Source organism: Toxorhynchites rutilus, chromosome 1, assembly GCF_029784135.1.
Source record: "Toxorhynchites rutilus septentrionalis strain SRP chromosome 1, ASM2978413v1, whole genome shotgun sequence".
Classification (NCBI taxonomy): Eukaryota; Metazoa; Arthropoda; class Insecta; order Diptera; family Culicidae; genus Toxorhynchites; species Toxorhynchites rutilus.
This window is the reverse complement of record NC_073744.1, coordinates 175816725-175829834: the sequence shown is the minus strand read 5'-3', so window position 1 is coordinate 175829834 and position 13110 is coordinate 175816725. Positions and strand designations below refer to the sequence as shown.

At 37.6% G+C, this 13110-nt stretch overlaps 1 protein-coding gene across 1 annotated transcript; it reads right to left on the bottom strand.

Annotated features, from left to right (window-relative positions):
• Nucleotides 1–2947: 2947 nt before the first annotated feature.
• Nucleotides 2948–4869, bottom strand: LOC129761716 (glutathione S-transferase theta-1-like). Its single transcript, XM_055759453.1, has 3 exons — nucleotides 4618–4869; nucleotides 4041–4466; nucleotides 2948–3983 (listed from the first exon to the last, which is right to left on the bottom strand). The coding sequence occupies exons 1-3, from the start codon at nucleotides 4808–4810 to the stop codon at nucleotides 3850–3852; spliced, it is 753 nt and encodes a 250-aa protein (XP_055615428.1). The 5' UTR covers nucleotides 4811–4869; the 3' UTR covers nucleotides 2948–3849.
• Between the last annotated feature and the right edge of the window lie 8241 nt (nucleotides 4870–13110).

The following is a 13110-nucleotide window of genomic DNA, read 5'->3' as shown; positions in this document are numbered from 1 at the left end:
GCCGGTTTTTCATCATTTTTATGGTATAATTTAACAAAATTAACACGTTGTGCGATGCTAAAACGATCCATATTGTAAAATGGCAGACATTCAACTAACGATATGACGCTTTGGTTGACAGCTATGTCAAACGGTTGTCAGCGCAGGGCTGTATACTTTCGGAAGCCCGAAATGGAAAACCCTGTACAACAACCTGAACTTCAATCTAAATTACTATCAACGTTTAACCTTTTGAGACAGGATCTCGTCATCCCTTTGGATCTTCAAGATTATTCCTAGATCATCCTTCCATTGATTCTGACAACTGATAAATGCCTTTTATCGGCAAATCGAGAATAATTCATAATACGCATCCAATCACATTGTGAGCTAACGCAGAATTGTAGGCAAAAAGATTGCTCGTTGCGTTGTGGCGGAAAACGAGTGGCTAGTAAAATCGTAAGAACATACTCATTTCAATTGTCAAACTGTTAACTTTTTTTTACTATATTCATTGTTTATGTCTTAAGCAAAAAAAAAGCTGTATAAATTTCCTGTCTAATGGTATACAACACAACATATGTCGCAATAAGGATTTTGAGTAAAATGCGTTTGAAACCTTTTAATGAATCGTTACATTTTTCGTAACCCCTATATAGAAATCAAAGACATAGTCCTATGTCAAAACATTCCAATGAAGAAGGGCTTCGCTGCTACAACAAAAAACATCTGTAGAGAAATGGTACGTACGCCGTTGTTGTTCGTCTTCCGTTTGACGAAATGCTTGGGAGTTCGAAAAAAAGGAAACGAAATGGTGTGAAAACAAATCTACGAGTCCGATTCGGCTGAAATTTTGACAGTAACCGTTTACGAGAATGTACTACACGATAAGTGATCTCTCTTGCGATACTGACACCAACGGGCAATGAGGCTAGGTACTTATCGGACCGCCCTCGTAGATGTGAATGTTTCAAATATTTATGTTATGTGTCCACGTGGACATTATATATAGTCCTCACCCCCTCACGTGCGTTTGGTGAAAATATACTGGTTTTCAGTCGTGTTTCATTTGATGGCTGGTAGAGTCCAATGCAGCGGAATGAACAAGACAGGTACAATTTCGGTAAGCTTTAAATTAGAGGAAATAAAAGAACTCGCGGAAATTAATCTTGTAAAACACTCGAACACGTTTATTTGAAAGTAAAACCAACAATATGGTTTCGATCGTCTTGAATAGACACGTTTTGTATGACGAATGGATTTATACTGCTGTCAGCATATCCGGTACAACCAAGATGTAGGAGACACACATGAGGAGACGAAGGGATGAACAGCACAAAATATGTTGAAGAGGTACGCGTTGCACCGTATTTACCTACGTTGTTCATCATTTACCTCATGGATTTCTGCAATGCTGTAATTTGGTTCTTCACATTTTGTCCAATTCGTCGGTGTTTTTTTTTATCGAAAATGCCAATACGAAGATCTTCTACGAGTGCTGGAAACTCATTTAACTAAAGTGTTGTTTCGAATTTGTCACTAGCTGTTTATATCGCTGTTCGTCAAAATCACGCTCGACTCTGTCAAGATTATCGTTTTAATTTTATTACGCTTTTTCCAAAACGTTATAAATTCAGCACTAACACTCCTAGTTGCTTTAAATAAATGTGAATATTGTTTCCTCGTAAATGTTTCATAGTCAAATCTCATAACTATAAATACTACAAGAAGCTTCGAAGGAAATTTTATTTCTCAAGCATTAGAATGGGTAGAAATCATATTATGGCGGGTTTACACTAGGGAGATCTATAGCTATAGATGGATTTATTCACCTGAAAATAGGTGTAAACGGGTGAGAATAAATATGATACACTTATTCGAGGTATATATAACTTGAATAAATTAAGCATATGTAAACGTTTGTGAATTTCTCACTGGTGAGAAATCACTAAAGTTGGATGCAGTTCTACTTCAGGTGAATAAATTCACCGAAAATATGAATATATTCATTATAGAAGTTCACGCTAGTGTAAACGGTTGATGCGATTTCTATAAATCTCATCATATTTCTTCACATGAATATATCACTAGTCTAAACCCACCCTTAGATAAATCAAAGCCGATCTTCTTAAAATAAAACGGTTTAGCAGGATCAAGTTTTCTTCCAGTTTTGACGTAGGATTACGTCTTTCGGGAACATATTGGGGTACAAATTGAAAATCTAAAATCGAGCACATCGTGAAAATTGTCCAATTTTAAACGCTTATTGCTCAGTCATTTCATGATGGATTAATGAAATTTTTGCGTCAGTCGATTTCGGTACTCCATAACAATATTTTATATTGAAGAAAATAATATATGTCATGAAAGTGACTATCGAACAACTGAAAAATCTCAACCTCTATCCTAACGGAAAGACCCACTTATGATTGGTCGAAATTGACGACACTTGCGGTGGGTCCCTAACAGAGCCATCAAAACCAAGCTGCCTGGGGGAAATCGGCATTTCAAATACATGAAAGTAGGGGGAACTTTTGCTCCCACCGAAATGTGTTCCCCAACTGAGGCATCAAAACCAAGCTGCCTGGGGGAAATCGACATTGCAAATACATCAAAGAAGGGGGAGCTTTTGTTCCTACCGAAATTGTATTCCTTAACAGAGATATCAAAACTAAGGTGCCCGGGGAAAATCGGCATTGCAAATATGTGCAAGTCGGGGCATTTTGATATTGCAAGTAAGGTGAGTGATACGATTAATTCTAGCAAATAAAATTTAAATTTGGAACTTTAATGTTGGTTGTTTCGTAAAATTTCATATCAATGACCGATCGTGTATTGTAAAAAAATTAGCACAAGTGTAGGTGTAAAATTGTATATGGTAGCAGTTGTGTTATAAATGACTTGATATATGAAACGATTTATTTCAATTTTCATAAATAAAAACCAAGATTTGTTCCCGCTCGAGAACGGGTCATTTGGTTTAAGCTGTCTGTTTTGTTGTGTTCATTTTCACCCAAGGAAATTTTATATGATGAGAAAAATTAGAAAAGTGAAAAAATATTAGAAAAAGTGATTTTCCATATGCTCTACATATAGTATTAGTTGTTGTTAGTTCAAATAAAATGCATCGGGTTGAATAAATATTCAGAAAGTAAAAATTATAAAAGAAAATTAGATTTTCCATTTGAAATATGTTTTCTCTATATTAAAGTAACATGTTTTTACTAATGAGAAAAATTCATAATTGTGTTCGGTATTGGTAATCATCTTATATTACATTGGTGAGTTTTTTTTTCTTTATTTCATCCAAACATAACACAGGTGGCAACTCGTCTAGGATCACAGAAGCCGGTTTTCATCATATCTTGCCGACTGTTTACCATCCTTCTATCATCATCACTCGGTAAACACTGGTGGAGTGAACAAACAATACCCAACAACTAAAAAAAAACGGTTCTTTTCAGAGGCACAAAATCATTATCAAAGAGTTTAACGATGTAATTTTTCATCCATATCCAAACATATCCAAAATAAACAGATAGCCTAACGGAATACTACGTCAACCATGCGGTCGTGTCTCGGACACAACCCTTCTGTGACTTTTTTGAAAAATATTTTTTGAATAATGTCAAATGAATGAACTCATTTGTATTGTATACAGGCTAAATGTAGGCGACTGTTGCGGATATCCTCAACCACATCGAACAACGAATTGCTGATCATCACGTGGATCAATTTTTGTTAGAAGTATATTTTCCTATTTCCTACATGACTACATACTTAACTTTTAAAGCACTGAAATAATAATAATCATACTACTTAAAATATAGATCTAACGCTCATTCGAAACGGAACTTAACATAATCCTTCTCATGTGACGGTTGGCGCAAATTTGTTCAAAACTGCGTGTGCTTTACCGTAGTTAGGGTGTGTGTAGTCCTTCACACGCTGGATCCAAGCAGACAGTCTAGGTCTTCCCACACGGGCGTCGTAACCGGTTAACTCTGGAATGAATAGTGTTTTGTGTAATAACTTCATATAATTACCATGAAAATCCCTACTAGGCTGTTCGATTTCACACGCCGCTACCAGATCGGCAATCGAGATATCATCTCCTGCAATGAATTGCATGTCCTGGTTCAGCAAATTCATCTCTATGAAATCCAAACAGTCCACCATCTGCATGTGGAGTTTTTCCGCAACCGGACGCTCCATGGGCTCCCCACGCAGCGGTCCGCGCCAAACGTATCGCACGTAACCAGCGCAATGCGCTCTGGTGTTGGAATGTTGCCACTCCAAGTACTCGTCCACCCTAGCTCTCGCCCGGCTGTCCCTCGGATACCAATGATCCGCAATCGAATGTTCACGGGCGAGATAGCGCAAGATAGCAATACTCTCCGCTAGCTTGAAATTATCGCTATCCACGATGGCGGGAACCTTTCCAAAGCGGTTCACGTTCGTCAGAAATTCAGATGTGGTATGTTCCCCTGAGATTGGGAGAGAAAATGACCTTCAACTGATATCTGTCGTTGACTCTTCTGCTTTTAGCAAGTGTACGAAAATTAAGGCCCATGACCGTTCACGGCCCTGAAACCAAACATTCGACGCTCGTGCAAAACAATAACAATTTACACTCACACTTCCGTAATGCAACGGGACACTTTTGATGCGGAATACCGTTTTGTTCTAGGAAGATGAACAGGGCACGGCATGGTTGGGATATAAGGTCGTAGTAGAAGCGAAAACTCCGAGGAGTTCCCATCTTGGTCACGTTTGTTCCCCCGATTGATGTGAAGGCCTTTGTCGGGTCCAGTAATTGATTCGTGTTCATAAGCGCGACTGCTTCAGTTGCGAATTGGATGAACCATTTAAAGCATGAAACGCGTGCAAAACAACACCAGCTGATAGTACCGCACCCATACATATGAGTGGGAACGAGGGATAGGAAACTGAAAGGAGTGCTGCTTCTGTTGAAATCGTTGAAATTCATCGAATTTTACAGTGTGATGTTAATAACGAACCCTTTCCCGAATATTGTTGGCCCATGTAAAGGCGGGATTCCACCTATTCGATTTGATGCATGCTACAAGTCAATGCTTCTTGCTTATTGGAGTGTATCATTTTACGCTATAATTGGTATTGTTGAGCGATGTCGCCCTTATCCAATGGCTTGCGGGTCGGTGCGGCGTGTGTAGCACGACAATGTTGGGGCAACTACGTCATTTATTGACGATTATCATAATTCACCAGCAACAACATTATTGATTATAAAAACAATAACATCAAGACATTTGGAGCAGTGCGCGATCGCACATTACTGTGTAGTGGTTGAGGTGGAAACAACATTTAAAAAAAAACGTGCAAGTATCATATCCATTGTTGATTAAGTTTAACTTGTAGCATATATCATGTTGAATAGGTCGAATTCCGCCTTAATAGTGAAAGGGGTCGTCCGCGTTAACACTATGAATATTTATTTTAAAAAAATCCACTTATATTCGAAGTCTAATGAAACCTGTTTTTTCTTTTTTAGAATATTCAAACTATCTGTCCAGTTTTGTGAGTACTCGGTCTTTATTGATGAAAGGGTTGAACTGCCTGAAAACGTTGCCCACAGAAGCCGAGAGTGATCTTACTTTTCTCATTGGTATGTCACGATCATTTATTTAATCGAGATTCCATCGTCAAATTCTTTTATCTCTAAAGTCTCGCAGAGAGCATGGTTTAAAGGTGCAAACGTTGATATATATTCCATTAGAATGATGTTTAAGTTGTGCTACAATTGTTCTGGGCTCAATGAACATCTCTTTGTACTATGCCTAATAGATAAAAATATTTCAGGCTAGAGGCGAATGAACTGAGGAAGTTTAAAGCGTCTATAATTCAACACTTTTGCACTTTTGCATGCATTTGTGCACACCGGAATGTGTTTCCGTGACACGGACTACTGAATGAAGCAGCCTGACGAAATCACCATTGACGATAGATGCAAGCTGCGGGTACTCTTAAATCCGCATGTATTTCTGCAGACCGGAATTGATTTTCCCTATCACGGAGTACAGAAGCAGGTTATCGTCACTGTATCGTCATGTATCATTCTGGCTCGGTGGTCATCGAGTCAATATCAGTTACCGGTGTGTGTCGAGCGAGATTTGCTTTTCACAAGGCATGAGAGAAATTTAATTTAAATTGTCCAAAAGGGTCTTTCTTAAGGCTAGAAACGAATGAACTGATAAAGTTTAAAGTCTCTATATGTACAATTGTGTGCTTACCTACCCGTGCTGTCATTAAAGTTCTACTTATGCACCTGTGAGTTACAATATTCATATACAACTGCAGCGTTCGTTCTATGGACACAGTGAAACAGTCGAGGGAGAAAATACAAGACAAGACACCAATATGAGACTTGCTATTTCGATAGAATTCCGTCTAGCGGGTACTTTACGGTTCTAGCAACTGCTTATATCTTTTTTGATATCTCTTTAAAATATCTCACCAGTCTATAAGCAAAATTATTCCCAAGGTGTATCAGGCACTTATTGCAGCATTGAAACATGAGATTTTGGCAAAAAAAAAATGCAATTTAATAATATAAAAATTTATTGTTACATTCAAAAAACATTTGATAAAGTAAAGTATATTCAACCATTCCATGGCAAACCGATATAGTGGTACTCAAAGTGGTATTTTTGTTGTTTATCGAAAATTATTAGACCCGTATTGTCTCTGATTTCTATATAGGGGGTCACTCTACGAAAAATGTAACGATTTATTAAGAGTATTCAAACGCATATTACTCAAAATGGTTATTGCGACATATGTTGTGTTATATATCATTAGACAGGAAATTTTTTTGCTTGAAACATGAACAGTGAATATAGTAAGCAAAGTTAACAATTTGACGATTTAATTGGGTATGTTTTCGTTCGATTGCACTATCCACTCGCTCCCTCCCCGACGCAACGAGCAATCTTTTTGCCTAAATTCGGGCGTTAGCTCATAATGTGAGTTGATGCGTAAAATGAATTATTCTCCCTTTACCGATAATACACTGGAGAAATAGTTTAGTAAAAGCAGCTACCAAATCTTTAGTAGCCAAAACATTGGTAAAATATACAAATGTTTTGTGAATATTACCAAAATTGCGTAAAAGCAATGTCAGACGCAATGAACGTTCCTACCAGAGATTCGTAGATTTTACTTCATACCATTAGTAACTTTGTTTTTTGTCATACTGTGATGTGCGCACTTTGATGTGCGCACTTCACAGTATGACAAAACTGTGATGTGCGCTCTTTGCAATCGCCATTTCTATTTTGGAGATGAAGCGATTCGGAGGTAAGCATTTTGTTGATGTTACGTTTCATTACATATATACATATTTAATATTATTAACATATGTATTTCTTTTTTTCATAGAGACACGAGAGAACAAACACTCCCTAAATAATGCAAACTAGAGCGATGCAGCAGGAAGAGGAACGGGAACTTTCTTCGTGTACGCTGCTCATAGAATAAGTGATATATTATTATTATAATGTATCCTAAGTATGTGGAGTTAAATGTAATCAAATAGAATGTTTTAAAACAAAAATAATTGTTAAAAACATTTTTATTATCCCTAATGATTATCTCTCACAAATGAGAAGCAAAATTTTCACTGATATTGCACCAATGTTGGACCAACAAATCGTAGTTTGTTTGACGTTTGTGCCTACCATTTTTCTTTCGTAATATGTACCAATGATTAGTAGGGTAGAAAATGACTAGAGAATTGGTAACATGTACCAAAAAATTCGTCGTATTTACTAACTATTCCTCTCAGTGTAGGCATTAATTTTATATTATATAGTATGTTGTCCAATCAATTTGTTCTCAGTTCATGTTTTATCGTGTAGGTCTCATTACTAACAATTTGTGTAATTGTGGTTCAGGATGTCATAATATCGAGTATGTTGTTTGGTAATGTGAAAATGCAATAAATGAATTTAAATGGCTGCTGATTTAGAAGATCGAAAGGGTATGTCCACGTAAATCAGATTATGATAGCTTGAGTAGTCGCGAACTTACAGGGCTTTAAAGTTATTACAAACAATGTTCTGGTCAACGTGGTCTCCTTCGTTACCGCTATGGTTAATGCTATTTTTATCTATAATATATTTTTGTAGTCATAGATTGATTTGACTCAGGCTTATATTTATGTAGGTCTTAACTATTTAGACTTATGTTTAAAAATGATACATGATGACTCTTTGTCTTCTTCTGCATGGTTGAATGGTTTTGATGGTATTTTTGTGTAAATTTTTGAATAGAATGTGGTACCGAATCCTACCACGTTATGTCATCTAACCCGTTTAAAGGATACAAGTACATACAGGAAACGGTTTTTCCAGGGCATCCATTTGATGTATCAAAAGAGAAAAAAATACAAATTTTGAACAATTAAAAACTCAATTTAAATGCAATTACTACACACAATCATAGTCCTATGTCAAGATCCCGTCCGTGCCCCTAGGCTCAGACCGATCAACTTTTTTTCATTTTTTATTAGGGTTTCCATTTTAGGGTGGCCCAAAAAATCAGGAGCCAATGAGCAATCTTTTTTGAAAAAATATTACATTTCCGAATGAATAGAATTGTGTTTTCGTAATTATTGATTGTATTTGTTCTTTATAGTTTTCATTATCTCGGGACCAAGGGCGCTACCTTTTTTTTGAATTTTTTCTCGAAAACTGAGGATTTTTTAAACAACATATCCGAAAATCAAAGAAGTGTTCTTTTTCGTTTTGAAGTTATTATTTTTCGAAATTAACTGATGGTCCAAAAAAACAAATTATCCCCTTTTTTCAAAAACTCCTTTCTTCAAAAATAAACTGCCTTTTCAGGAGCATCTTCCACTCGGCGTGTGGTAGCATAACATCTCTTAGGATTTGGGCGTAGAGGTACTGATCCATGATCTTATCCACCCAGTCAGGGACCAACCCCGTACCAGGCACCAAGAAGCAACCTCACACCATAATGTTCCCTCCTCCATGCTTGAATGTCTTCGTGGTATACTGTGACATGTAAGAGCAGCCTATTGGGCAAACCCACGTTTTTTCGTTCGAGCCGATGTGGTTTACCTTCGTCTCATCCGACGACAGCATATTTCGCCACTGCTTTTCCTTCTCCGGACCGATCCAATTGAAGTGGTCTTTCGTGTACTTCAGTCGCGCCTTCGGATGCTTCGGCGTCAGCATAGGGACCTTCCGGGGGCTTCTACCGCCTAGCCGCCACTGAACTGTCCGGGAACTCACGGACAAGTTCAGTTCGTCCCGGATCTTTTTCGAGGCCTTGAAGAGAAATTCGCCATATTTTACGTTTTTACTACCTGCGAGGTTAAACTGCAACGAAGGCGGCCGAAAAAATTCGTGTAGTTTATGGACCCAATACTGTAACGATTCGCACAGCACAGCATTGGTTTGATCGATTTCGTTCTGGTGTAGTGGATGTCGAAGATACCCCTCCCCCCATACTGGTAGGCCAATCGTCGTGGAAACCGATAAAATCGTTGAAATCATCCAAGAAGACCGGCATGTGAGCACTCGCTCGATTGGCCAGGAACTGGGTATAGACCATAAAACCGTTTGGAACCATTTGCAGAAGATTGGATGCCACACGAGTTGACACAAAAAAATCTTTTAGACCGAATCAACGCCTGCGATGCACTGCTGAAACGGAACGAACTCGACCCATTTTTGAAGAAGATGGTGACTGGTGATGAAAAGTGGATCACGTACGACAACCTAAAGCGAAAAAAGTCGTGGTCGAAGCGCGGTGAGCCGGCACAAACCATCGCCAAGCCCGGATTGACGGCCAGGAAGATTTTGCTGTGTGTTTGGTGGGATTGGAAGGGAATCATCCACTATGAGCTGCTCAACTATGGCCAAACCCTCAACTCGGTTCTCTGCTGTGTGTAGCTTGACCGTTTGAAGCAGGTGATTGACCAGAAGCGACCAGAAATGATCAATAGGAATGGTGTTGTTTTCCACCAGGACAACGCTCGGCCTCACACATCTTTGATGACCCGCCAGAAGCTACGGGAGCTCGGATGGGATGTCCTATTGCACCCGCCGTATAGTCCGGAACTGGCTCCAAGTGATTATCATCTCTTCCGGTCCATGCAAAAGGCTCTTGGTGATACTAAGTTGGCCTCAAAAGAGGCTTGCGAAAACTGGCTGTCTGAGTTGTTTTCAAATAAGGAGGGGGGGGGGGGTATTTCATAAGGGGGGGATAATAAAGTTGCCTTCTAAATGGCAACAAGTTTGCGAACAAAACGGCGCATATTTGACTTAAATTGGATAATTTTAAGTATGTTAAATAAAGCGTCAAATTTCGACCAGAAGTACGACATTTCTTTTTCCCCAACCCTATATATATATATATATATATATATATATATATATATATATATATATATATATATATATATATATATATATATAAGTTAAAGACCCGATCCGGGCTTTCGGATTTGAAGAGTACTCTACTCTACGACATTAGGACTAAGACTAATTTATTTACAGATTTGCTACAACGTTCAACCTTTTCTTCTCTTGCCACGCCAACATGCTTATCTCCGTCTCCTCCGTTGTTGTGGTATTGCGCTTCTGTTTGTGTTCCTCCAGTTTCCATCTTCATCGGTTTGTTTAGGATTCCTGCATTCTCGCTTTCGTCGTGGGAGTCCTTATCGCTGCTGCTTAGATTGTTGTTGGCTATTTGCAATCTTTGGCCTATCTCATGATCCTTGTCATGAGTGCGTTGAGAGCATGCATCTTCTAATGTTCCCATTCTTTGTTAACAGCCAGTTGCACAGATGTTTCCTTAACTTCTCCCTTCTCCGAGTCTGAAACGTCCCGTTTCAGTAGGGTTTTGACTGCGTTTTCATCATTTTTTGACTGCGAAGTGTTATGCCTCTTTAATACAAACAAGTTCAAGTCGGACTCAATATAAATCCATGGCAGAATGTCCGGTACAATCATCAGCTCGTGTAGAGTAGTCCTGAGCGGTACAATCATCGGCTCTAGTTGATGAGTTAGGGAAACACTCGTTCTTGGTGAAATCTTCAAGACGGTTCTTATCGGATATGCGGCTACACTTCTTAGTGGGAAAATTCGTCCGGTTTTGTTGATGATGGCGATGGTGGCGGGCATTTTTAGTGTTGTGTTTCTCACTTGTAAAGGTTTAACAAAAAATATATAATAACTCGTACTATCTAATTGTAGAATCGATACAATGCGAAAAATTTCCATATGATCGTGAAATGCTGATGGATTTAGATTTGAGAACTCATAGATTTGATCTAAATTTGTTAGAAAAAAATTTTTTTAGAATCATTGGATTGTATGGATATAGTTGATAGAAGCGGGCAGAAAGAATTTTAGAATTTCCTGGAAAGGGAAAGAATATGATTATTGTTATGGTAGAAGTAATGTTTGGTTCATTTAACATTTTAGATGTGTTCGGTTCGCATTTATTGTGATGGTTGTTTTACTTTGAGATTTGTCTTATTTTACCACAACATTCATATCGCATTCGTTTCGATATCAAAATAATTTTGCCAAGTTGAATGATTTTTCTTCACTATCCTTGATATCGTAAGGAGCTTCTAGACGCTTGAAATCTGGGGGAGATAATATTGTATTATTATGTAATATAGATGATTTTAAAAACATTTCATTAGTTGTCAAGTTTCCGAATTTGTGTCTGTAGCAACGAGATATTTCGTTGCTTGTTGAGCGGAACCTTTCAACGGTTCCATCGCTTCCGTTGTTTTTATCAAGTTTATGTGAGGGTTGCTGAGTTCTGGATTTCGTATAAGTAAAATTTTCGATAATTTCTGCGTGATTTTGATTGATTCCCGTTTGTACTGTTCTATTTATTCGCTCTTTCCTATAATTATGCTCTTGTTTGTTTTGGAGATTTGTTCGATTGCTTGAATACATTTTGTTGTGTAAGTCAGTTTCTAGAATAACTGGATTACTACTCGGGTTGAATAATGAAACATTTTTCGTATTAATTATGCTTGGATCGATTTGAACATTGTGATCAGTATACGAATTTTGTGTTTTGTTCGATATTAGTGTTTTTCCGCCATGAATATTATTGATCTGAAAGTTCGTTTCAGTTCCGTTAAAAGTTTCTCTGTTCATAGGAATTCTCAAACTTCCTATTAGTAGCTCGTTGGATACGGTATCGATGATAGCGCCCAATGATTTTAAAGATTCGTATCCGATTAGACCATCAAAAAATTTATGAAATCGAAATAAAAGAAATTTCTGCCTTGGTAGTGATTTATAGTTGAAGAAAATATTGAGCTCACTAAATTTGTCTATATTATGCGATCCGGAAATGTTTTTAATTAGATGAGGTACGCAATTAATTTTCATTGTGGGGTGAATATGCTCTGGTGAAATATAATTTTTATTAGAGCCAGTGTCGACAAGAAATTTTAGATTTCCAATTTGTGTTTTAATATTCAGATATGGGAGAAAACTGTTTTCTTTATCATATGAAAGAGGTCTGAATCCCTCTGAAAATTTTAGATTTTGCTCTGAGAAATTATGGTTTTGTTTGAGGCCAGATGAAATATATTTGTGGTTGGGGTATGAATCCCACTGAAAATTTAGGTTATCCCTTAATTCAGGAGTGTTTTGAGTAATAGCGGATTTATTTAATGAATACTCGTTATAGTTAATGGCATTACTGTCAGGAGATACTTTACCTACGTGTTCCCTATTCTGGATCTCTTCTTGGTAATGAATTCGATTGTTTTGAAAAGGTTGGAAATTGGGGGAACGTTGATTATAATTTGTTTTTGTGGGTTGTTTTTGATTAATGAATCGCGAAGAACCTAACTGATTAGTATTAATCAATGAAGGCCGATTTTGTTTGTGATCTGTTCTGAAAGGTTTTTTGTGCATGAAATATGATTGCTGCTGTGATTGTTCTCTAAATGAATTGTTTTTCGTAAAAGGGACCATTCTTTGTGGAAAACTTTCATGTCGTCTTTGTATGGCGTTGTATTGATCTAAAGCACTTTCGTAGGCTTTTAAAAGACTATCAGGTCGATAAATGCGAGTTAATGACGAT